A 24,034-nucleotide genomic window follows, 5' to 3' on the forward strand; every position below is an offset into this window, starting at 1 on the left:
AAGTCAGATCTCCCATCCCTGGAGAATCTGATATCTCCATTCAGTTGAGGAGGTTGAGGATCTGGTCTAGGTCCACAATACTTTGCCCATTAGCAGTTTGTGCTGTGCATCATTGGGTTAATCTCAAACTCTTGTGTAGGTCATCCACCCTACCTTGTCCATTAGCAGTTTCTGCTGTGCATCCTTGGATTAATCCCAAATTCTGACCTAGGTCTACTCTGCCTTGTCCATTAGCAGGTTGCACTGTGTGTCCTTGGGTTAATCCCTAATTCATCTTGCACTCTAAATTAACACCCCAGCAGGATGGGAAGCACCATGGAGGGAAGCAAGGGGGCAATGGGATCTGATCAGAAGGGCTTCCTGCATCCCTACAGGAGCCAGCCATCATCATCGCTCTCCATCCTTTGGCTCAGGCCACCCATGCTGCATTTCATGCAGGTTTTCAGAGCCTGGGAGCAGAGCAGCTTTCCTGTAAAAGCCAGTGAGCGGCAGGTTTCATCTCTCCCCTGAGCTGCCTCTCAAACACAGAGCTTAACCACCCCCTCTGCTCATTAACGTGCAACTGGAAGAGAGGCAGGAACTTCCTAACGACTGGCGGCTCAGGAGCGAGGAGCCAGTGCTTTTATTATTTGTCATGTCGGAGCTGGTTTCGCCTTTGATTCCTCTGATGATAGGAGGGGACTGCTGACAGCCAGGGCTGAAAGCAGGCATCGCTGAGAGAGGAGATGAAGGCCCAGCCTAATGCCTTTTTTTTGGTGCTATGCATTTAAAGAGATGGGTTGGGTAATCCGAAGGTCTGGACAGCGTGAAACACCTCGTTTTTGAACGGCTGCAGCAATTTAAATGGAGGAACTCAGAAACAGGCAATTTTTTTCTTCTCAGTGTGTATTTTTTTTAGCAAGCCTTCTTATTGAAGCGATGGTTGTGGAAGGGGCTGGAGGTAACCAATATGTTTTGCAATTTCTGCTCACCAGTGGGAAAATGGACAGAAAATCATCCTGGTGAGACCAGTTCACTTGCTATGGAAGAGATAACTTTGGTTTTCACACTAGCATTGCCAGGAGGTTTGATCATCATTCCCCAAATGCATGAGGATGAAAACATTCTTCTACTGTACACTATTGATGAGGCCAATTGATGGCCAGAAGAGAATCCAGTTCAGACCCTTGCCAACACAATATGCAGAGGGACTGTCTTAAAGGAGCTTTATTTATCACCTCCATCCATTAGCTCTCCCTCTGTGCTTTGGCAATTTTGGCTCCTCCAAAGGGTACAGTGATGTTGTCATCCTCCACCCCCATTGATGAATCCACATGTGCGAGCTGGGCAGCATCTCTTTTATGAACAACTTTGGATCCCACCTGTGCTCCCATTGGAACCATGTCAGTCTGATTTCTGAGCAGGGACATGAATTGCAGCCCTCACACAACACAGGCTTCCCCACAGAGATCTGCTCCCACTGGTTGCCTCCAGCATCTCTTCTCTTGCAGCTCCTTCTGCGCTTCCATCTCCCAATTGGTTTCTTCAGTTTGTTGGAGAAAGCTTTTTTGGAGCCAGCCATGAAGTTTCCTTATAATAAACATTACACCTTTTAAAAAGCAGCTCTCTTTGCTGTTTTTGGTGTGAAAGACAGGTGAACCATGGGACTCAAAGTCCAGAAGTCATGGCTGCATTTGAACTAAAGAAGGAGTCGCTATCGCTAACCTTGAGACCAGCTTTCATGGTCTGACCACAGTCACAACACTCAAGTCTCTTGGCCTCCAAAACAACATGGCAACACTTTGTGCTTTGTTATAAATGACATTTGGCCTTGTTTTTTTTTTTTACTGAAAACCAACCAAACCTTCCAGTACTACAATGTAATGTGTGGTGATGTTTTTCCAAACATGATATGATTCACTAAAGTGCTAATTTCCTATAGCAAAACTTATAACGGGATACAAAAGCAAAATTGATTTTAAATTATCATGGTAAACTTGCAGAAACACTCCCATTATTCAGCAGAATGGGTGAAGGCACTGCAGTTTTTGCAGCTGTTGAAGGAAAATACTGTTAAAATCATAGACTCTTGTGCGATGGCGATCACCAAGAAGACCTGTGGTCAGTGGAACTTCAGGACTTTTAATGCTTAGTTTTGCAGATGTATTGACATCCCTAAAAGCAAGGCTTACCCCTTCCTTTTGACCACCTCTGTGCGTGGACAGGTGCCCTCCATCTGGTGCTCCCCAAACTAACACCATTTTTCACTTGAAGATTGGCATCCCAAGTCAACTTTCACCATGGGTGGCTGAAGCCAGGAAAGAGTTTAGTTGGCACGATGGTGATGAGTTGATGGTTGGACTAGATGATCTTAGTGGTCTGTTCCAATTAATTGTTCTGTGATTCATAGAGGGAAGGGGCAGACTGCAGAGCCCAAGGCTCTTGCTCAGACACCAAGTCTACTTGAGCCAGGGGGTGTTTTTTGGATGCTGGGATGCATGAGGAGTATGATGCACAACTTTCTTTCAGCAAATAAGTCTGTGTCGTGGAGAAAATTGGACCTGAGGACCCACTGAAGGTCGTGATAATCAATTATGGGTTCTCATCCCAAAGGCTTTAACCTTCTACAGGAATGAGGCAATCAGCGCCCTGGGACAGGACCTTTGTGAGATTAAGGCTTTGCAGAGGCAGCAGCTATCTCAGGCTGCTTTTGGTCCACAGAGTTACAGATGCTTTCCCGGGGAGAAGACTGACAATGTTAAACATTTACAATAAATCGACATAAGGCATTATTAAATCCTGTCTGTCCCTGTTGATGAGAGTATGCTGCATGGCTGCAGCCACAACGCACCCCCCTGATCTCTGCAGCCCTGAGCTGCTCCCACTCCTATGGGCACTGGATATTCCACCAGGAAACTCCAATAGCAGGGACATGGCCAGACTCTGCTCGTTGGCCTTGGGGCCAGAGAAGAACCATGAAGTGTCCCTGGAGGTCTTCAAGAAATGTTTAGATGTTGTACCAAGGGACTTGTTTTAGTGGGAAATGGTGGTGGTAGGTGGACGGTTGGACTGGATGATCTTAGAAGTCTTTTCCAACCATTCCCATTCTATGATTCTATTATAAATCTCCTTCGCATCTCTGCTAAGGTTTGAATCCATTCCTGACAGTTAAAGTAAGCTTTGGTAAGCTAATGCAGAAGAAATTGATGTTGGAAGCCAAATCTCAAAACTAATACCAGACTCTATTGAGTAAATAGAGATAATTTATTTGTCTTTGTGTGCTTACCCTCCCACACACACACGGAGTGCTGTAGAGTATGTGTGCACAGACAGGTGCAGAGGGAAGCTGGGATCATCTCTGTGCTTTGAGATGTCCTGGCACGACTCAGAAGTGGCCAAGAAATCTCATCAGCCTTGGCTTGGTGTTGTGTCCAGCTTAGCAAACTTGATGAGGGCTGCTCTTTCAAAGAGATGTTCCTTAAAACCTGCTTTTTCAGGTAGATTTCCCCTAAGTAAAAGTGATTTCAGCTTCATCTTCCATACCAGCACATAGAAGTTCTTGGACTGCCTTCTAAGGGCTGCATTTGGGTTTTGCTGCTTTTCTCCATTTACAAGAGTGAGTTGTGACTGTGGGTCTTAGAAGAGGAATAGGACTTGGGAGAAATGTCTTTGTAGTGGTAGGTGTGTGAAATGGAAGGGTAGTTCACCTTGTAGTGAATGGATTTAGAGGGGAAGGAGCGACTGAGGTGGTCTTTCCAACCACAGCTGTATTTAGTCTTGAGTCAATTCACTGATCACAGCACAGTTTCCATGGAAGAGCAGGTGGTCTCCCACCGTGAGCAATCAACCATCATTTTGATGAAAAATGGAGTGGAAAACCAAAGTAGCAGAGTCCAGTGCAATTGGAATAGCAGGAGGCTGAAAAACTGAGCTTTCAGGTTTTCTTGAAGCCAAAAGGCTGCGTTCCCTACTCGTAAACAAAAGGGTACCAGCACCCATTCTCTGTCCCTGGAGCCCCTTGGCATAGGCTGGATACATCCACCCCTATCATCTCTCACCCCTTGAAGCAGGGTGGCTAAAGATGCATTGCTTGATTCCCTGGTCCATTTCCCAAGCTTCATCCAGGAGATCTCTGGGGAAGGACTAGCTATCTTGAGTCTAAGCATCCAGTTCTTGATGGCAGTTTCTCAGTCAGGTGCCTGCGCAGGATCTGCAGTATGTGCAGCCTGCCGTGGTGAGGATGCAGAATGACTGGGCTGGGTGGGCTGCCAGACCCATCCAGAGCTTAGGTCACGTCAAGGCCTGACTGAACCTCACAGTGTCTTCCTTTCTTGAGCCTAGAAAACTGCCTTGGAAAAGGAATGAAAATTTGGAGTGTGTGGATTCATTTATCAGTTTTACTGCAGCCAGATGCTCTAGCAATGCTTTGTTTTCCTATAGCATCTACTGTGCTAAATGGCATAAGCAGCTTCCAGCCACTGCAGAGCTTTTTCTTCCTCCTGGTGGAGAAGGCAACCCACAGCATTAGGAACAAATGACGATGAGCCCCATCAAAGCCTTTGAGCTCTGTATGGGATGCTCCATGGGCAGCAGCATTGATGTCACCCCAGCCTCAGCCTTCACCTCTAATGGGGCCTGGAGGACCTGGCTGTATGAAACAAAGCCATCTGACATGGGATGGTAACATGGGGGGAGGCAGCAGAGTGAGGCTTTTCTGCTTCCTGAACATGATGGGATTTTGGCAGGGGTCCTGGACCAGTAGTGCAGCCCTCGACAAGCAAGCACCACAGGCTGAGACAGGGCAGCATCAGTGGGAAACCAAGGGTCAGGCTTCGGCTCTTCCACAAGCTCCCTGTGTGACCGCAGGCAATTTATTGCATCTCTCAGTGCCTTGGTCCCCTGCTGTTAATAACACATCTCTTCCTTTGCTGTGTCTCTGTCCTTGTCAGTTTAGATTGTAAATCCTTAAGGGCAAGAACTGTCTCTTACTATTTGTATGAACCGGACTCCCTACAATCAAACTCTGATCTCAGCAGAAGCCTTTTAGCATTGCTGTAATATAAATAACAGTGATACCTAGGAGCCAGGACTGCTAGGTTCTGTGCCCAGGTCTATCAGCACTGCAGTGCACCAGGGACCAGCTGCTTCAACCTTCTCTAAAGTGAAACACCTATAGAACAGTGGTTGGAAGGACTGGCTGAATGGGAGAGGAACGGAGGATCTGATCACAAGTAACTTTCTTGTAGATTGATGGGGTAGGAATTGGATAACTAGTCGTGAGTAATTAATCTGAATGTGCTTGAGTTTCCTACAGAGTTGATTACTAGTCCTAAGAAAATGAACAAGAGGGGGTTTGTTTACCCTTAGAACTGATCCAGTACTGAGAAACAGCTTCACTGTGTGGCTGCTGTCCTGCTCCTCCACACTTCCCATCCTTCTCTGCCTGCTGCCTTAAGAAACAAAGCTGTTCAGAGGGGTGTATTCTGCCCTTGTCCTACTCTGTGCTGCCTACAAACCTACCCAGGTCGGAGCCACGATCTCCAGCTTTATGTGCTGCTTCTCTTTGCTGAGCTCTGAGCACTGACATCGTTGTCAAAGGGCACTGCTGGTGACAGGAGAACTAGCAGCCCTGGAGGATGCCAGGACAGAGGGGATGGCTAGCTGTGGCTTGCAGGGACGTGCAGGCTCTGCTGTCAGTCTCATGGCGAGGCTTTCTTCCAGCTGGTGATTGCAGTGGACAGCAGGAGCTGAGGGGGACAGGACCTCCAGGCTTGAGGTGAAAAAGCTGAGTCCCCAGTGGGAAGGGATGGACAGGGAAACTAGTAGCACAGGGAGCAGGAGTGCCTGCTTCCTTCTCTGTGGCAGAGTAGGATTGGTTTTCTTGGCTGGGTAGCCTGTTGTGGTAGAGATTCCTTCTTTGGGATGAATTCTGGGAGCTCTGTTCACTTGCCCACACCTTGGCATCCAACACCATTCAAGGCTGTGAGAATGGCAGCGCATTCCGTACTGCAGGGCCAGCAGGGCTCAGCAGCTGGCATGTTTTTTTACGACTGTCTGAAACAGCCTTCAGTGCCTATTAGTTTTGCCTTTCATCTTCCACTTCTTCAGAGGTGCCTTGGAGAAGCCAGTGGGAGATCAGGTTCTCCATGGGAGCCTTCATTGAAGGTCAAGAATGCACCTCTGGTGGGGAGAGGCATGAGGGACCCAGAAGCCATGGGACAGGAGATGTTCTGGACAAGAGATATCCATGGAGTGTGTCATCTTCTCAAAGTATCACCTTCTCAATGCTGTGTGTTTGCTCCACAGAGGAAAAGAAAGCTAGGTTAAGTGTTTGATGGACCAGTAAACCTCCCAGGCAGTCCTCGGAGCTCCAGCATAGCTATCAGAGGGAAATGCACTCCATATTAGAGTCAACTTTGCTTCCCAGGGAAATATCCTTTCCAATGTGTTAGCATGGTTCCTGGCACTGGCCCAGTTCCCATATTCCCCACGTCTTTTCCTTGGGGAATGAAGTATGTGTATCCAGTGCAAGTGAGTCCTCAAAATGGCACATCAAAATCATGGCAGTGAGGTGAGAGACATCTGATAACAACACGATGATAAGGACATGGGAGGCATCTGGTATCAGCCATCAGATCTGAGCTGGGTTTGGGGACCCTGCCTATAGTCAGAGTAAGGAGATGGGAAATCTGTAGGAGGTGTTACAGACATTTATCTTAGGATGGGATGAACGGCCTTCCAGAAATAACTGATGAAAGATGGGACTTCAAGGGAATGGGTTTAAATTAGTTTTCCCTCTTTCAGACAGCTGAAGTGAGAAAGCAAATCCCATTCAAGGAGATTTGGGTCCTACTCTTGTGGCTCCAGAAAAGATTTTTACGTACATAGCTTTTGATATAAAACTCCTATCACATCTAGGACTATCTGATAGACTTGTGGATACGGGAAGGGGAGATCTAGATATTCCACACAGCTGAAGGAAAAAGATGATGTGTTGAAAGGAAGGGGAAAGGGAGTTGATTCACCCCCTCTTTCCAACAGAGCATCCACACAAGACCGTATTGATTCTCCTCCTTGCTGGCACCTGGCCACTCTGTGCTACTGAGGAAGCATTTCTGGCGGTGGGGAATCGAACCTACATGCTATCCTCTCTGGGCCATCCTTTGAGCTGGTTGATGAGAGCCTTTCTGACATGCTGCCATGTCTCAGGAGATGCCTAAGTGTTAGATATCCTGCACTGCAGACCCAACATGGGAATCTGAGAGCCTCTTCTCCTTGTTTGGCTCAGGGTGGTTAATGGGTTCACCTGTGATGTTTTATGGCCAAGGTCAAAGCTGTCCTTCACACCTAGCAGAAATGGGATATGGACCCACATGAAGGGGTTTGTACCCACCAGGATACTCTCTGGGCTGATAGGAGTGTGGGGACTGTTCCTAGTTGGGTGCTGAGCTCTAGGCCAATATATGGGTTGGTGCGTTGAAGACATGGGACAGTGGAAGAGGAAGTTAGGAATCCTCAAAGGTAAAGAATCTGCATCTTTTTAACCAGTCGAGGCTCAGCTTTGGAGGGAGGGGACAAACTGAGTCTGTAGTGGAGGGGTTATAACAAATCCCAGCTCCATTTTATGGACAGGGTATTTCTCAGAGCCTGTTCAAGCTGCTTGCTAATGGCAGGTCTCTCAAATGTCTACACATGTAGGTGATGGAGGCTAAGTCCTATCATGTCTGAGGTCCTGTTCTAGTGGAAGCTGTGCCTGCCCAAGGCAAGGGGTTGGAACTAGATGAAGTTTAAGGTCCGTTCTAACCCAGGTTATTCTGTGATTCTAAGGTATGTAAGGATGGGAGCAATATCAGTGATGCTGCGTGTGGGGATTGTGCCCCCAAATGGTCTCATTTGAACATGTGCACAGAGTGACATCTTTCAACTGCAGAGCCATAACTGTAAGTTGTGATCAGTGGCAGCTGGGCAGAGAGTTGTGGGGTGGTGGGGACACTTGGATGTGGGGTGATGAAGAAGAGCAGAGTCCCAGAAGCAGGAGGCCGGATACCAGAACCTGGCTGCAGAAGGAAAAAGTTGTATACAGTAAGGATGGCGAGGCACTGGCACAGGTTACCCAGAGATGAGGTGGTGCCCCATCCTTTCAGACAGCCAAGATCAGGCTGGATGGGCTCTGAGCTCTGATGAGCTGTGGGTGTCCGTGTTCAGTGCAGGGAGTGGGACAGATGGCCTTTAGGGATCCCTTCCTACTCAAACAGTTCTGTGATTCTGTGATTCTAGGAGTAGATGGAATGGATTCACGGGGTGCTGCAAAGTCTTCCAGGCCCATCCCAGCAGGCAGCTGTACCACCTTTCCCATCCATTCTGCAGCCCCAGCTTCCCCAGCTGCTTTGGCCACACACCTTCCTTCTTATGTAGAGACCTTTCATGTTCCCCATTGCTGGATCCTTGTATCACTGCACAAGGTTAAATCCTGCCTCCAGGAGACAGTACTCTGCAGGATCAGAGGAGGCAGGAGAAAACATGGCAGCCAAGATCGGGGCTTTGGAGACAGCATGCAATGCCAGCAGGGATGGATTGCGTCTTTGCACTTTGGAGAGGTACTTGAGCAGTGAATGACAGAGGGGCTGAATGATTTCGCAGGGCAGGGGGAGCAGAGGGGGAGGAAAATCCATTCATACATTACTGGAATCAATAACCCCCACGTGTCATTTAAGCTGGCCTTCCCCTAGAGAAGTGCAAGATGGAAAAGACCTCTCCTGCTTTGCTGATGAGAGCAGAAACTGCGCTCGGGCTCAGCCAGAGGAAGGTGCCTATGAGAGATTATTCAGTGGTGACTCCTGAGTCATGTCTAGATCAATGAGTTCAGCAATTTATTGATGCTTCTGGGATATATCTCGTCTGAGCAGTTACGATAGTCAATGTTAATGCAAACACCACCTGCGCAGCGCAGGGCAGCTGCCTTGGCTGCATCAGGCATGCAGGAAGCATTCGTTTGGGCTGGGGAAGCATTGTGAGCAGCGGGAGGTCGAAAGGACGCGTGTGAGAAGGAAGGGCTTTATTTCCATTTGTGTCAGGCGCTCACCTTGCACATCCGAAAGGAGACAAGAAGCTGAATCCAGGAGGGGCAGAGAGACAAGGGTCTGAATTGCAAACCTCCCCCTAGCACACCATTTCCCCAATGGAGTGAGGGACATCACTTGACCTCTGTGCCTCCATTTCTGTGCTGAACTGCATGAACATCAGCCCCTCGTTGCTGGATGCCGTGCCTTGCAGATGCTGTTTGCTGGTACAAAGCTCCTGCAGCTGCATTGGTGTCACTTGGACAAACTGCCCACCAGCACGTGTTCTCTGCAGCAAGCGGGGGGGGGGGAAGGAGATGTGCTCAGGTGGCTCCGCTGCCATTAAGCTCTGAGCAGAAAGCTCCTTTTGAATTGATAGGAGGAAAGGAAAAAGAACGATTACTATAATGCCGTGCAATACCACACCTGGGCTGCTTTTTTCCTGATGGTGACCGCTAGAAAGCATCTCTCTTTGCTTCATTATTTCCAGTCAGTCTTAATGAGGAGCCTATTTAATGAAACAGCTGCAATTGCAGGTACCCATAGGCTCCTGTGTGCAGCTTGCTTATCTGTAGTGGAACATCCATACCCTGAGCTCCCAGCAGCTGGAATAAGTGCTGTGAGTAGGCAAGCTGCTGGGTTGCTTGTTGTTAATCATCAGGATGGGAGGAGACCCGTAACATCACTGCAGGTAATGCAAGGAATCATAGAATCATAGAATCACAGAATGGCCTGGGTTGCAAAGGCCCACAGTGCTCATCCAGTTCCAACCCCCTGCTGTGTGCAGGTCACCAACCAGCAGCCCAGGCTGCCCAGAGCCACATCCAGCCTGGCCTTGAATGCCTGCAGGGATGGGGCATCCACAGCCTCCTTGGGCAACCTGTGCCAGTGCATCACCACCCTCTGGGGGAAAAACTTCCTCCTAAGATCCAACCTAAACCTCCCCTGTCTCAGTTTAAAACCATTCCCCCTTGTCCCATCACTATCCACCCCCATAAACAGCCATTCCCCCTCCTTTATATGCCCCTTTCAAGTACTGGAAGGCCACAATGAGGTCTCCCTGGATCCTTCTCTTCTCCAAGCTAAACAAGCCCAGTTCCCTCAGCCTTTCCTCATAGGAGAGATGCTCCAGCCGTCAGATCATCTTAGTGGCCCTCCTCTGGACTCATTCCGAGAGCTCTGAGTTTTTCTTGTACTGGGGGCCCCAAGCCTGGATGCAGTACTGCAAATGTGGCCTAAGGAGCGATGCTGCTCTGAACTTCCAAACCATACCAAGGGGAAAGGGGTGTTTCTGCAGGGATCAGCACAAATATGCTGAGTTAAGGGCTCCCATGCCTTCTGAAAGCACCATGTCTCCTCTCCTGGTGGCTAGCCGCGTCCTGCAACCTTGGAAAGGCCACTCTGTGGGGATGAAGTCTTGTTTGATTCTCTGATACCAATGCCTCAAAAGCCCCAGGATACCATGACACCCAAATGCAGTGCAGTGTCTGTGTGTGTGTGCATGTTTGCAAGCCTGCAGTTGTACTCACAGCCCCCTTAAAGAACAGAGTACAAACATGCTATGCAGCGTGCCAGTGCATTTCCTCTGGCCAGGAATAGCTGATGAGTAATACAAAGCAGCAGAGGTAATAAATATTGAAGAGCTGGATAATGTTGAAGTTCTATGTAATCATACAATCACAGAATGGTTTGGGCTGAAGGAGACCCTAAGGGCCATGCAGGTCCAATGCCCTGCTGTGGGTGGGGATGTCTTCTGCTAGAACAGTCTGCCCGAAGGTCTTGAATGATGTAAGAGACTAAAAAGCAAACACCCCAAATCCTCCTCCACTTGACTACAGCCAAAATGGGCGTGATGACTTTTCCAGACCCTTCTCTGGTCCCCATCGGGATCCGTATGAAGGTGTGACTGACACAGATGGGCTGACAGCCACCAGACAAACAAGGGTTAAACTCTTTCCTGGCAGGCTGGGAGGACGCCGTGTGATTTCTGAGAGCCCAGAGAGGAAGGCAGGCCCCTGGTAATGTATGCACAGCTTCTGTGAAACTAAAAATAGCCGAGATCTGAGGCCGCTCTTCCAGGATTTCACAGGCGCTCACCCAATTCTTAGCTCCTTTTTTCTCCAGCAGACAGCAAAGCGAAGGCGACAGGCTCGGCTCTTGTGCAGCGTCTCCGTGTCAGAAGCCCTGCTCTGGGGATGCTGTGACCCAGCAGCACAGACCAGCTGGGGATGTGCTGCTGAATGCTGTATTCCAGGGCTGTGGTGGTCCCTTACGAGGCTGGGCTGTACCCCAGTGTCCCCACAGGAGGGTTTTGGTGGCCCTGAGGGGGCCTTCACCTCTTCCTCAGCTCCACAGAGCCACAGTTCTGCATGGGAGTGCTGCCCAATGACTTCGGGTCCTACTTTGGCATCAGTGACCTTGATGGCCAAGGGGAGAGTAAATCCTGTAAGTTCAGTAAATTCTACTACCAGTTCTATCAGGTGTCTGATGTCATAGCTAGAGATGTGACTCCCCTTCTCCAGCATCTAGAGCCTGGTAACAGGAAATGTTTCCACCTGACCAAATGGATCAGCCCCCCATCGTGGTTCTTTTTGCTTCTGGGGCCCACATTGGTTTTGGAGGGTTTAAACCCCAGGCTGCCTGCTGTCTTTGTACAGATCTTTGGACCTGCTCTGCCAAAAATGGTCTGTTAAATCATCTGGGAAGTGGGAGACCCTAAGAAGAAGAAACCTCCACCGTATGCCTACATCTCCAGGGACCCACACTGCAGCCAATACTTTCCTCTCTACTGCTCTCATCCTCCACCAAGGGATCCTGGGAGCTTGCAGAGAGCTGTGAGGACATGTCCCTGTCTTCATCTCCCAAGCCAGTGCAAACTCATCCTCCCCTGAGATATCTGGTGGCTCTGGGGAGTCCACATGCTGCCAAGTTATCTCTGGAGACCTTCTGGGTTAAGTACTATAAAGCTGCCTGTCCTATAGAAAGGGCAAGGTGACTGTTTCCATGTGTCCCTGTAGTATTGTGCCCTTGAATACTTACATTTTTGGAGCCCTCAGGCGTTTCTTTGGGTTTGCCCTGAAACTTGCCAAGACCAGACAGGTCATTCAAAAGACTTCCATCTACTTTCAAGACCGCATCCGTTCTGTAATGCTTAGTGGACTGGGACCACTTCTATTTCCAAAAGAAGAGCCCTGACATTAAACTCCATTCACTCACACAGTCTTGAAATGAAAATTCAGTCTGAGTTCAACTTCTTTCTTTCTGACATAAAGCTATTTAACAGCTTTGATTTAAAACAGAAGGCTTTGCCAGGGGCGATAGCAGTAGGTTATCAGAATATACTTTAAGTAAATAAGGGTGTGTAACATAGGAAAGGCATTGGGACTGCAGAGTCGTAAAGGATTTGGGGAGAACCTGTGACAGAAGAGGGCATTTGGCTCAGTGCTGGGATACGAGACCATCCCACGTGTGATAGATCCTGTGACATCTCTGCAGCACCCAGCACTGTGATGCCCTCTCCAGCAGCCCCTGCTACCCTGCCTGCTCTTTTGCACTGCACAGAAGATGCATCCCACATTAAAATTAAGAAAAAAAGGATTTTCGTGCCATGGTGATGAAGAAGTCCTTGTTTTCTTTTCCTGTTTCGGGCTGTATGCTTTGCAAAATAATTGACAAGTCAAAACATAAACATGGTTTCTACAAGGCCATCTCAGCACTGTAGTAACTCCCACTACAAAGCTGATCTCTGATGCTGTATTGATTTACTGTATCAGTACTATATCGATACTCAATACTGCTGTGTTGAGTGAAGATCTGCAGGTGGGGATTCTGTCTGTCCCCAGGAGCCCCATGAGCCATGGGAATGCGGGTGAGGAAAGAGAGGCTGGGAAGCAGCTTGCAAAACTGCTGATGATGCCAATGACACAGGGTGGACGCATTGGAACAGGTTGCCCAAGGAGGCTATGGATGCCCCATCCCTGCAGGCATTCAAGGCCAGGCTGAATGTGGCTCTGGGCAGCCTGGGCTGCTGGTTGGTGACCTGCACACAGCAGGGGGTTGGGACTGGATGAGAATTGTGGTCCTTTGCAACCCAGGCCATTCTATGACTCTATTATATGATTCTATGACACAGCCATGACTATCTGTGCAAACAAAGGGTTGCATGCCAGGCTTCCTTGCAGTAACAGCCCAGATTTGGAGAAGTTTGATGAAGTAGTAGTGGAAAGTGGGGCTAGTAATTATGGTTTGTTTCTCTTCTCCTGGTTGTGGTCTCAGTCTGTGAGTCAGAGACAAATATCTGCAGCTACGGAAGGAGGAAGTCACACAGATGAATGCCAGGAACAGCCCCAGTCTGAGCAGCATGGGGACAGACAGCACACGTGTCTTCAGCCTCTGGCATGTTTAGCTGCAGTGATGCCTCTGCCCCAGTTCTCTGCCCCGTGCAACTGCTGGAGGTTATGAGCCCAGCACTGTCAGCAGGATGAAAGCACACCTGCAGCTCTGCCATGAGGTCACAAAGAAACGGTCCTAAATCTCTGCTTAAACTGCCAGTAAAAAGGGAATTGAACACAGGCTGTGGGCAGCATCCTGGGTGAGGCAATATAGTACGTGCTGTGTTCTACTGGTAGTGCGACCAAAGCAGCTCCATTGCTCAGGAGCTGGGAACATTGGTCTGAAATCACAGAATCATAGAATGGTTGGGTTGGAAGGGACCTCAAGGATCGTGAAGCTCCAACCCCAACACAGGCAGGGCCACCAACCTCCACATTTCACAGCAGCCCAAGCTGCCCAGGGCCCCATCCAACCTGGCCTTGAACACCTCCAGGGATGGACGGGGCATCACAGCCTCTCTGGGCAGCTGTTCCAGCACCTCACCACTCTTATAGCAAAGAACTTCCCCCTGACTCCTACCTCAATCTTCCCTTCTTCAATTTAAAACCATTTCCCCTTGTCCTGTCACTGTCTACCTGAGTAAAAGGTTGATTCCTCCACTGTTTATAATCCTCTTGTAAATATGGGAAGGATGTGTGGGGTCCCTGTCCTTGGGGATTAATGGCTGCACAAAGCCATGACCAGTCAGAAGTTATCCCCTTTTTGAGATGAGACTTGGTCCACAGACATCTAGGACTCCCTTCCAAACCAAATTACACTATCACTCTGTGATATGATCCTCCCTAATGTACGTTTTGTGAAATAAATCATATGCCTCTTCTGTGGTTGGTGTACAGTAAAGCCATCTGTGTTTTAAAACAGCTTTAAACCAGCTTAAAATACGAAATGATTGCAGTTTCTCCTACACAGCAGAAGAGTGGCACTATCATTTTTTTCTAGCAGATGCTACAGTTGCAAACAGATTGTCTCAAAATGACCTTATAATATAAATGGCCATTCAAATATCATCCCCTCTCAAATACATGCATTTATTGAGTGAGGTTTTGAATCACATGAAGGCAAGTGTTTTCTCTGAAGAGGCAGTTATTGTGAAAGTTGGACTTAGAATCACAGGATCACAGAATGGTTTGTGTTGGAAGGGACCTCTAAGATCATCCAGTTCCAACCCCCTGCTATAGGCAGGGACATTTACCTGTAGACAGGGGTTGCTCACAGCCCCATCCAGCCTGGGTTGACTTGACTTGACTGTCTTTAAAGAGAACAGGTCCTGACTAATGCTCTTGAGAATCTTGCTCACAGAGAAGCTTTCAAGCTAAGATAATGAAATAATTTTGGCATTCCAGGTTCGGTGCTAAGATAACGGTGTAAACTCTGTGCCCCAGCAAAGATGCTGTCCTCCTCTGCTGGTTTACAGAAGTCACAAATGCTGTCATGCCCTTCATGTAAGCATCTCTGAAGTTTAGAACGAGCTTGTTTTGTGTTTAGCAACATTCTCCTCAGACAAGCAAGGCAAGGCTTGGAGATTATTAATTATGAGGCATGGTTTGAAGCAGTCACCTAAATAAAGGTTAGTTGTACACTATGGCGTGTTTACTGGGAAAGAGAGGGCAGAAACTGCAAGGCAGAAGGGCTGAAATACTTGATGAACACACCTTTTGCTGCATTTTATTCACTCTGGGATACAAACCCCATTAAAAAAAACAATGCCAACAGCGGCAAGATGTGGGAAATATTGGTGATAGGTGGATGGTTGGACTGGATGATCTTGGAAGTGTTTTCCAACCTTGGTGATTCTATGGTTCTGTGATTCTGAGATATCAGAGAGCTCTGAAAAACAAAGGCCTGACGAATGCCCCCCAAATCCAGAAAGATACAGTCGTGTGTGGTTGCATGGTATATGAGGAAGATTTCAGGCTTGCTAATGAAGTGGCAAGTGATATTTCCCAATTTAGCAATGGTCCCCAGCATGGTGTGGGCCCAGGACAGCCAGCAGTGGTGTAGAAAAGCCCTGAAATACCCTTTGGGAATTATCCCAGGGCCAGGAACTGCTCCCCAACATGGTTTGGATGCAGCCAGAGGAAGCAGTGCTGTGTCAGCACTTGGATGGGGCCCAGAGTTACAACCTTGGTACTCCATCTAGGAACACTAATTGTCTGTGAATCCTTATTGCTAACTTGCAACACTATCACAAAGCAAAACCCCCAACAAATGTTGATACTGAGCATGTTACTGAGCACTGGTAACTCTATGTTTGATTTTGATTGTTTTTAATAGATAGCATTTTACTTTCATATTCTCCTGTTGCTTGAGTGTTGCATCTTATATTCCTTCTTATATTCGTTAGAATGAAAATAATTCATTAAAATTAAAAAAGCAAGCCAAAGCCTCAGCTGGTGTAAATTGCTAGAGCCCTATGGATGCCAACTTGCTCCAGCTGAGATCTGGCCTTACATAACCTCATTTTAAGGCTGCATTTAGCCAGCCTCCCTTTCAAGCCTTCCAGCTGAGCGGTTCCACATGTCCTGATTTTCTTCCTTCCAAGGAGTGGGCTTTTAATCTGCAAACACCCTCTGGTGCATAAAGATAATGGCCCTCTGCAAGAGCTAGCAGGAGTGCCTGTGGAGAAGGAGGTGGTAGGAGGGTGAGACAGCAGCTGGGTAACTCACCCCAAACCATCCTTCTTCTCCCAGGGCTGAGCACCAGGGAAATGGTTGGTGCCACAGGATGGCAAGGGAGATGGTGCCTGTTCACACCATGTGCATTGCTACCATGTTGTTCAGGACATCACCATGCATCTGTAGTACTGTGGGAGAGGGGAGAAACAAAGGAAGTTGTACCTGCTGCCTTCCTGGTCCTGATGAACCCCAATGAAGCCAAAAGGGCATTGTAAGGTCCTGCAAGCAGAGTTAATTTTTTGAGCTGCTTCTTATTTCTCATGCTCTGCTTCTGGTCTGTAGGGAGCAGTCAGGAGTCCATTCGTGTGCCTCTACTATCTGTGATCTTCTAGGGTCAAAAATGAGCCTAGAGGGGTTAAAACTGTCAAAAGTGATCCTTGAGGTCAGAATACTCTCATTTTTTTCCATTCAGGATTTGCTTCTCAGAAAGCAGTAGTAGGCTTGGTTGTGCTTGGTGAAGATGAGTTTCCTAACCTGGAGTTGCTGGGAGTGGACTGAGTAACCCAAATCCTATTATCTTCCATCTTTCCATATACCCATGGTAAAATGGGCAACTTCAAGACCTGCTCATGGTCACTGTAACTTCATCAGGCTGCTAAACTGTTAGCATCGCTACTAGATTGATCAAGGCATAGTAGTGCTCTTGCAAATAATAACCTCAACAGGGTTCAGGACCAAGCAGGGGCCGGAAATCACTCCTAGTACTGATCTGAAGGCAGCCAGCTGGCTTGGGGTCATGACAGAGCTCATTTCTAGGGTCATCTTGGGCCAATTGGCCTGCGGTAGGGCAGTCAGGCTCACATGCTTTGTTGACTGTTGTAGATGCAGTGTGAGATTCTTGACCTTGGTCAGCCTGTGATTGTGTGGGACAGGCCATTAGGGCACTTCTTCCCTTAAAACACAGCCCAGGGGCTAGGCTGCTATTCCTTACCTGTGGCCCTTGCACATACCACTGTCCTTGTCTTTTCCCTCAGTGCCTGGGGCATGCTCCTGCACTTTCTGCTGGTGGTACTCAGACACCTCTGTCAAGAGAACAGAGCCAAGGAACAGACAGTGTCCTGGAACAGTCCTTGCTGTTATATCATCCATGCAGGCTCCGACAACTTTGGCCAAGGCCAGCCAACACAGATGTAGACACGTGGAGTCGAGTCATGCCAGCTGGCCAAACGCTTTGGTCTCTTTTGTTTAATGGTACAGACACAGCCTCTGACTCCACAATCCCATCTCCGGGCATTTCTGCTAAGCAGTCTTTATCATCCACGGGGTCCCATCCAAAAGTTATTTGACCACATTTTTGTAGCTGATGGCTTTCGCTCCTCCAAAATGTGCTTTGTCGCAGGATGGCATCGCCTTTGCCCCGCGTGGTTTGTGTGCTGCTGCAGCATCCGTAGTAAATAAGCATGAGAGTAATTATACCAACAGGAATTCTGGGAGCCCTGCCAGAGCAGAGGGGACAGCCAACCCTCTGTGCATGTAAAGAAAAACACCCCAGCCCCAAATTAGTTCTGTCTCTTGAAGCCGGGATGGAACTCAGAACTAAAAATACACACGTGCATGCAAATACACACACCAGCAGATAAAAATAGCCAGCATTCAAGAAAATAGAAAGCCTGAAGTTAGGCTCCTGTATCCAAAATTAAGCTCTTAAATAAATAAATTAGCCTGATTTTCAAAAGCGCAGGGCGGTGAATGGCTTTCACTGTCATAAGGGGAAGCATCGTGTTGCTGAAGCTTGAGGATCAGGCCTCAATATGGATTTGAAAGTCTAATTATAGAACCCTGTTTGCTACTGGCAAAGTATTTTTGCCTGGACCAAGAGACGGAGTGGTGTGTCATCTCCTGGTGGTGAGGCAGGATTCACCGCCTTGGGAAGCTCAAAAGTCTGAAGGGGTTTTTTTTCTCAGTGGAACCACAAGGGGTGTTGGGCAAGGGGTTGAGGTTGGGAGGTGGGGAGAGTCGTAGAAGCATAGAATGTCCCCAGTTGGAAGGACCACCGAGTCCAGCTCCTGGCTCCACACAGCACCACCTGGGTACGGTTGGCCCTTTCGGCTGCCAGGGCAACACTGTCAGTTCATGTTCAACGTGCCAGAACCCTCAGATCCCATTCCACAGGACTGGTGCCCAGCAGTCCTCCAGTCTATATGTATAGCCTTGCTTGCTCCATCCCAGGTGCAGAATCCAGCATTTGCACTTGTTTAACAGCATGCAGTTGGTGATGGCTCAGCCTTCCAGTTGGTCCAAATCTCTCTGCAAGGCTTCTCTGCTTCTGAAGGAGTCAACATCTCCCACCAGTTTACTGCTGGTGGAGACATCTGGGTTCTTGCTCACCGCCTGTCTGGAGGACTCAGGAGAGCCATTTGGACATCATGACTCAGTTTCCCCAACTATGGAAGGAGCGTGGTGCAGCCAACCTGTGCAAAAAGCCATGGGTTCAATAGTTAGGTGTGATGCTGTCATTGCCGTTGTTCCAGCTCCTGATGGAGTCTGGATCAGGCCATGCATTATCCAGTGCATTTTGTGCAGATGCAGAAGGGGAGCTGCTTCTTGCTCTTCTTGAGTGACTCAGCGAGTCCGCGGGTGCTTCCACCCCACTGGGCTTCCGCTGGGGCTGTCCCACCAGTGTCACCTGTCATCTGTGTAGCATTTTTCTCGAGTGTCGAGCCCCACCTGGTGGCTTTCCTGCGTCAGTCATTTGGTTTCCTCTGAGTCTTCCTTCGGGGTCTTTAATTTTCTGTGGTTGTGAAGAGCAAACGGGAAAGACAAGGTGCTTGGGCAAGGGCAGGGCTTGCAGAGCTTCTCTCCCCTCTCCCTGTCGTTGTTTAGAGCAACCAAGAGTTGCATCCTTTCCTCACACTCTTCACAGAATGGCCTGGGTTGAAAAAAACCTCAAAGATCATCTTGTTTCAACCCCCTTCCTTGCCATGCAGTCCTGGGTGGCTAGGAATGATTTTAGCAGTTTGCTGGAACCTTGGTTTGTGAAGCTGGGAGCCCATCCCAACACCACATCCCACCCCCATGCAGGCATCTGAGATGGGGCAGAGGGGTTGTTGCTTTCCATTGATTCTCTCAAATGACCAGCTTTGGGGTCAGCATTAAGTACAGCAACTCCTATACTACATCTCAGAGCATAAGGTTACAGCTACTGCTCAGAGTTAAAGAGAACTACTACTAGGTCATTAATATCAGCAAGAATTAGCAGGGAACCTGTTAGGAGATACTTATTTTCTTAAAATGCTATGAGTCTCGTTAGATCTGGGCAGCTTGTGCTGCCCTGATTTGATCAACTCTGTTGACAAAGGCTGGCTGAAGGTTCTCTCAAGGGAGGTTGTATTCGTAGGGTGAGGTTTGCAGGTCTCCTTGCACACCTGCTATGGAAACAGAGACAGCACCTCCAGTCAGTAGGACACCTCCAGACAGTCCAGTAGGGCCAAAAACCTCAATTGTTGACCAGTGGCAAGCTGTGTGGCCTTTTGCATTCACGTGTGCTGAAGGTGAAAATGCCATCCTGTTGCTCCGCCAGTGATGATATGCAGTCATATCTCTGGGGTTCATGAGGGAGGGGCCTCTGTGGAGTGTTGAAGGGTCTCAGGCCATCGGTCGGACCACCACCAAGTGTCAGTAACAGCCTTTGCTATGTAGCTTCTCCTTTCCTCAAGAAAACAAAGTAGAGGAGTTATTTCCTTGTGCAAATGTCCCGTGAGCATTTCCTACCCCTCACACGTCATATTTGGGTGGTGTCAGTCAAAGATGTCCCACTTCTGCATTGCACAGTGAGGATGCTGTAGGTTTCTCAGACCTTCCAATCCTACAGGAGTTGCTGTTGCTGTTAGAGCTGCAGAGACACCTGTGTCCATCCCAGTCTCCCTCTTCCCCCAACAACTTCCCTTCCCCCAACTACTGACCCACAGCCCCGTTCCCATTGGATTCTGTAGGACGCCAAAGTCTCACGCTCTGCTTTTCCTCTCGTTTCCTGCAGGTATATCCGAACTATGTACCTGGGGATCCAGAGCCAGAGGCGGAAGGAACACCAGCGGCGTTTCTACTGGGCTATGATGTACGAATATGCAGACGTAAATATGTTGCGCCTCCTGGAAACTTTCCTGGAGAGCGCTCCTCAACTGGTGCTACAGCTCTGCATAATGATCCAAAAGAACCGTGCAGAAACATTACCATGTAAGTGGGCCCCTCGTCCTCCCCTCCCCATCCTCCCAGCCTTCCCCATGATCCCTTGCTCAGCTGCCGATGGACGCAACCTAATGGTGTTACGGGGCTGCCACTTCGGACAAATCTCATTCCAGCTCCACTCTGCGTTTGCTGGGTAAAATCTGTGCTTGTTCCACTGAGAAAAAAACAGTATTGGTCAAAAGATGAGGTTCAGCTCTTCCAAACCCTGTACAGTCTGCTGCATTATCAGGAGGAGGCAGGCAATCTCTGTTGCAGTTGAAAGTGCCACCGCTCATTTGTCACCTGGCACTGGGTGAACACAATCCTTCTGTGCCTCAGTTTTCCTCCTAACATCTGTGAGATGATAAAGCTGGCCAGATTTGGCATTATGTTGTGAGGACAAACAGCTCAATGTCTATGCAATGCTCTGATGGTGTTAAGGATAGTCAGTGTATAAGATGTCGTATAAGAGCTTCTGTTGTGGGTTGGAGGATCTTTTGTGAAGGGAGCCCAGTAATTAAGGTTGATCGTTGTCATACCCTGCCCATAAGAGGATGAAGGGGTGACCACGGTACCATCATTCTCAGCAAACCCAAGAAAATAGAGGGGTGAGGTCAGTGGAAAGGAGTGTGTGGACACAAAGATGTTGTAGAGTAGGTATCTCTGGAGACATATAGACAGATGAACAGAATCTTGGAAGCAGACACAGAGCAGAGTTGGCCAATTCTAATATCTTTTGCTGCTGCAAGGTTCTGTAGCATGGGGATTCCATCCCAGCCAAGAAACATCAGCTCCTATCTCAGCCCTTGGATGAGCATCTCCCCATTCCTTGCCTGTGGGCAAGCTGGCCACCAACTGGTCTCCAGCTTGAGAGAGAATTGTCCCTTCTGAGAACCATCAGTGGTATCAGTAAGTAAGAAGACCTGTGGCTGTTTCAGTTTGCCACTTCCAGGTGTGGCTGCCTAATCCACCGGACAGGCTGCATCATTTTTTTCCTTCTCCCTTCCTCCAGCCACGCGGTTCTTCCATTCCTCCATCAAAGTGAGCAGCCTGCTCTCTCTTCTGAGGCAGCACACATCCTCTCTCTGAGAGCACAGCACAGCAGGTGATGCCCAGGGATGCAGGCAGCACAACTTGCTCAGCACTGCTGGCCCAGATGCAAGGTTTCCTGGAGCTCCTCCTAGTCAGCACATAATTCTGCATAGAGAAATTACTGAGAGGATCAGTTAGGAACAGGAGCATCAGAGATTTCCCTAAAAGCAGGCAGAAGTGAAAGGAAATGGAGTATTGTTAGGAAGTCAATGTGTTTAAAAATCCAGCTTCTTCTGACTCATGGTGTCGTGTGTCATGGGACAGGAGAGGCCAGTTCTGCTTCTAAACAAGGAGAACATCAGCTGCATCACTGGGGGATGCACGCGGGCAAAGCAACCCACATCAGGACTTGTAAACCCAGGAATGGCCCATGCTTATATATCCACACTCCAGTTGTTCCTATATGACTCCCACAGTCTCTCATGGATTCGGTCAGTGCTAGAAGATGGTCTGTTTACCATTTCCCACAGCACACATCCCACTTTGAAGCTTCAGTGTTCCCTAATCTTAAGACTACAATGCCAAACCCAGTGCTGGAAGCCAAGGCAGTCTTGAGGAGCAAATGTCAGCTCACATTTCCATCTCCTATCCATTAGATATGGCATCAGTGCGATGACTATTAGGACTTTTTGCCTTTTCCTTTTGGTTCCCATGTTAAGATAGCTGTTGAGATGAGAGGATTGGATCCATTGGAAATACTTACTTAGACCCACAGCATCTCCTTCAGAAATGTTTAGGAACACAGGGACAGCAAGGGCTGATCTTAACAGCTGTAGTTGCAGTTAGCAGGGAGCAGATGGGGATGAGATCAGATTTATACTTTATTTCCTGGGTTCCATTCGTACTGGATGGATGGGGCTTTGAGCACCTGAAGGAGCTATAGGTCTCCCTGTTCATTGCAGGGCAGTTGGACCAGGTGGCCTTTACATGTCCCTTCCAACTCAAAAGATCCCATGATTCTGTGGTTCTATTCTGTGGATGGGCAGAAGAATGAAAATCCTTACCATGCTTTGCAAGAACCATTTTAGTCTGAGAAGCATCTCTTTGAAAGGGCTGGGGGAAATGTATTTACCTGTTTCACTAACCCAGATCGCCCAAGAATTAGCATCTCCTGCATGCTCTGACACCACCAGCCACATAAGTGCTGGAGTTGGAACTTGAGGTAAAGTCCCAGACTCTGTATAGCTCAGGACATCATCTGCTGAGATTTCATGAAGGTCAGACCTGTTCCTTCATCATATCCTTGGCACAAGGCAGACCAGATCTCAGCTTAGCTGCTGTTGCCTGATGACTTGGGAAGAGCAGAAAATAGCACGGAGAGAAAAGAAGCGAGAACGCAGTGTACTCCATCAGGTCAGCAGATCTGACCTGGAAGATGCATGCTGAGAGCCTGAGCAGGAGAACCTCGTGCTGTGGCTGCTGGGACAAGTGGGTCTACATCAGTTCCTGAATATGTATGTGGAAGGAGCTGGTATTGGTATGCAGGCCCATTGCGAGCAATTCATCTGCTACAAGCGCAGCTGTCTGCAAAACTGGCAGTCAGTTCAGAACAGTCATAGCATCATTTCCATTTAGGTTGGAAAAGACCTTCAAGATCATCAAGTCCAACCATCAACCTCACCTACAGGGTGTCATCACTAAGCCTTGTCGTGGCACCAGCGGAGGGTGAAGGAGGGAGGATACCTCCAAAATGTGGTCAGCCCATATCCAAAAGGGCCAAAGGATGGGGCTGTGAGCAACCTGGTCTAGAGGGAGGTGTCCCTGCCTATAGCAGGGGAATGGAAATAGGTGATCTTAAAAGTCCTTTCCAATCCAAACTATTCCATGATTCTGTGATGGTTCTTTTCCAGGGAATGTAGAGGGAGCTGAGTTGAGATCAACCCTTTATTGTTAGGTAAAAGATGATGGGACTCAGAAGAAGGGGCAGCCCTGTCCCTCACTCACTGCAGTTGTCCCCAGGCTTTTGGAGAGGACAGGATGGAAGGGTGGCCCATACCCTCAGATTCTTGGGCAGCAGTGCACAGAGGAATTCACCAATTGCCTTGAATATCAATTACACGGTGTATTTAAGGGAGGAAACATAATATTAACAGCAACCAAAAAAAAGAGCCCAGAAACACAGATTTTCATTCCGTAACTGCTCCTTATGGATAATCCACCTCCCTTCTTGTGGAGTAAGCTGCTGTAAGCCCACATCATCCTTCAGAGATGCCTGTTCCCCTGTGCTGAATGGCATGGGGCATGTACAACCAGCTTCTAGGCAGTTGGTGAGGGAAGAGAGACATCAGTTTTTTCACCATAAATCTCTTAAAGAGGTTTCCTTTCACTTAATTTTTTTTTCATGTGGCTACTTAAAAACGTAATGAGATTTAGCAGAATGTCAAGTGTTCCTCCCTGTCATGATACGAGAGTTTTTTTCAATGCTTTTGATGGGAGCTTGCCTGTGTGAGGCTGCGGTGTTCAATGCAGGGTTTTTCCCCACCGTAAGTATTGTCCATTCACTGATGCTGTGCCGTCTGCTGTGTAGCCCTGCTGCTGATCTGAAGGAGATTTTCAACATAAGCCTCCACTATTCACAGCTCTGTTGTAACCTCCAGGATTCTGTAAGGCATCTGCACTCTCTGCAGCCTGCAATCTGAATCTGCTTGTATATTTAAGGAACAGCAACATTAG

General features: G+C 48.3%; 1 protein-coding gene across 1 annotated transcript in view; it reads left to right on the forward strand.

Annotated features, from left to right (window-relative positions):
* XKR6 (XK related 6) overlaps positions 1 to 24,034 on the forward strand; it is a 142,784-nt gene that overhangs the window by 104,525 nt on the left and 14,225 nt on the right. The window contains exon 2 of the mRNA XM_042883465.1: positions 20,082 to 20,278. Within this exon, the coding sequence (XP_042739399.1) occupies positions 20,082 to 20,278 (197 nt within the window). The remainder of the gene's footprint in view (positions 1 to 20,081; positions 20,279 to 24,034) is intronic.

This window comes from Lagopus leucura, unplaced genomic scaffold (assembly GCF_019238085.1).
Source record: "Lagopus leucura isolate 7727_CA_CO unplaced genomic scaffold, USGS_WTPT01 Super-Scaffold_100038, whole genome shotgun sequence".
Lineage (NCBI taxonomy): Eukaryota > Metazoa > Chordata > Aves > Galliformes > Phasianidae > Lagopus > Lagopus leucura.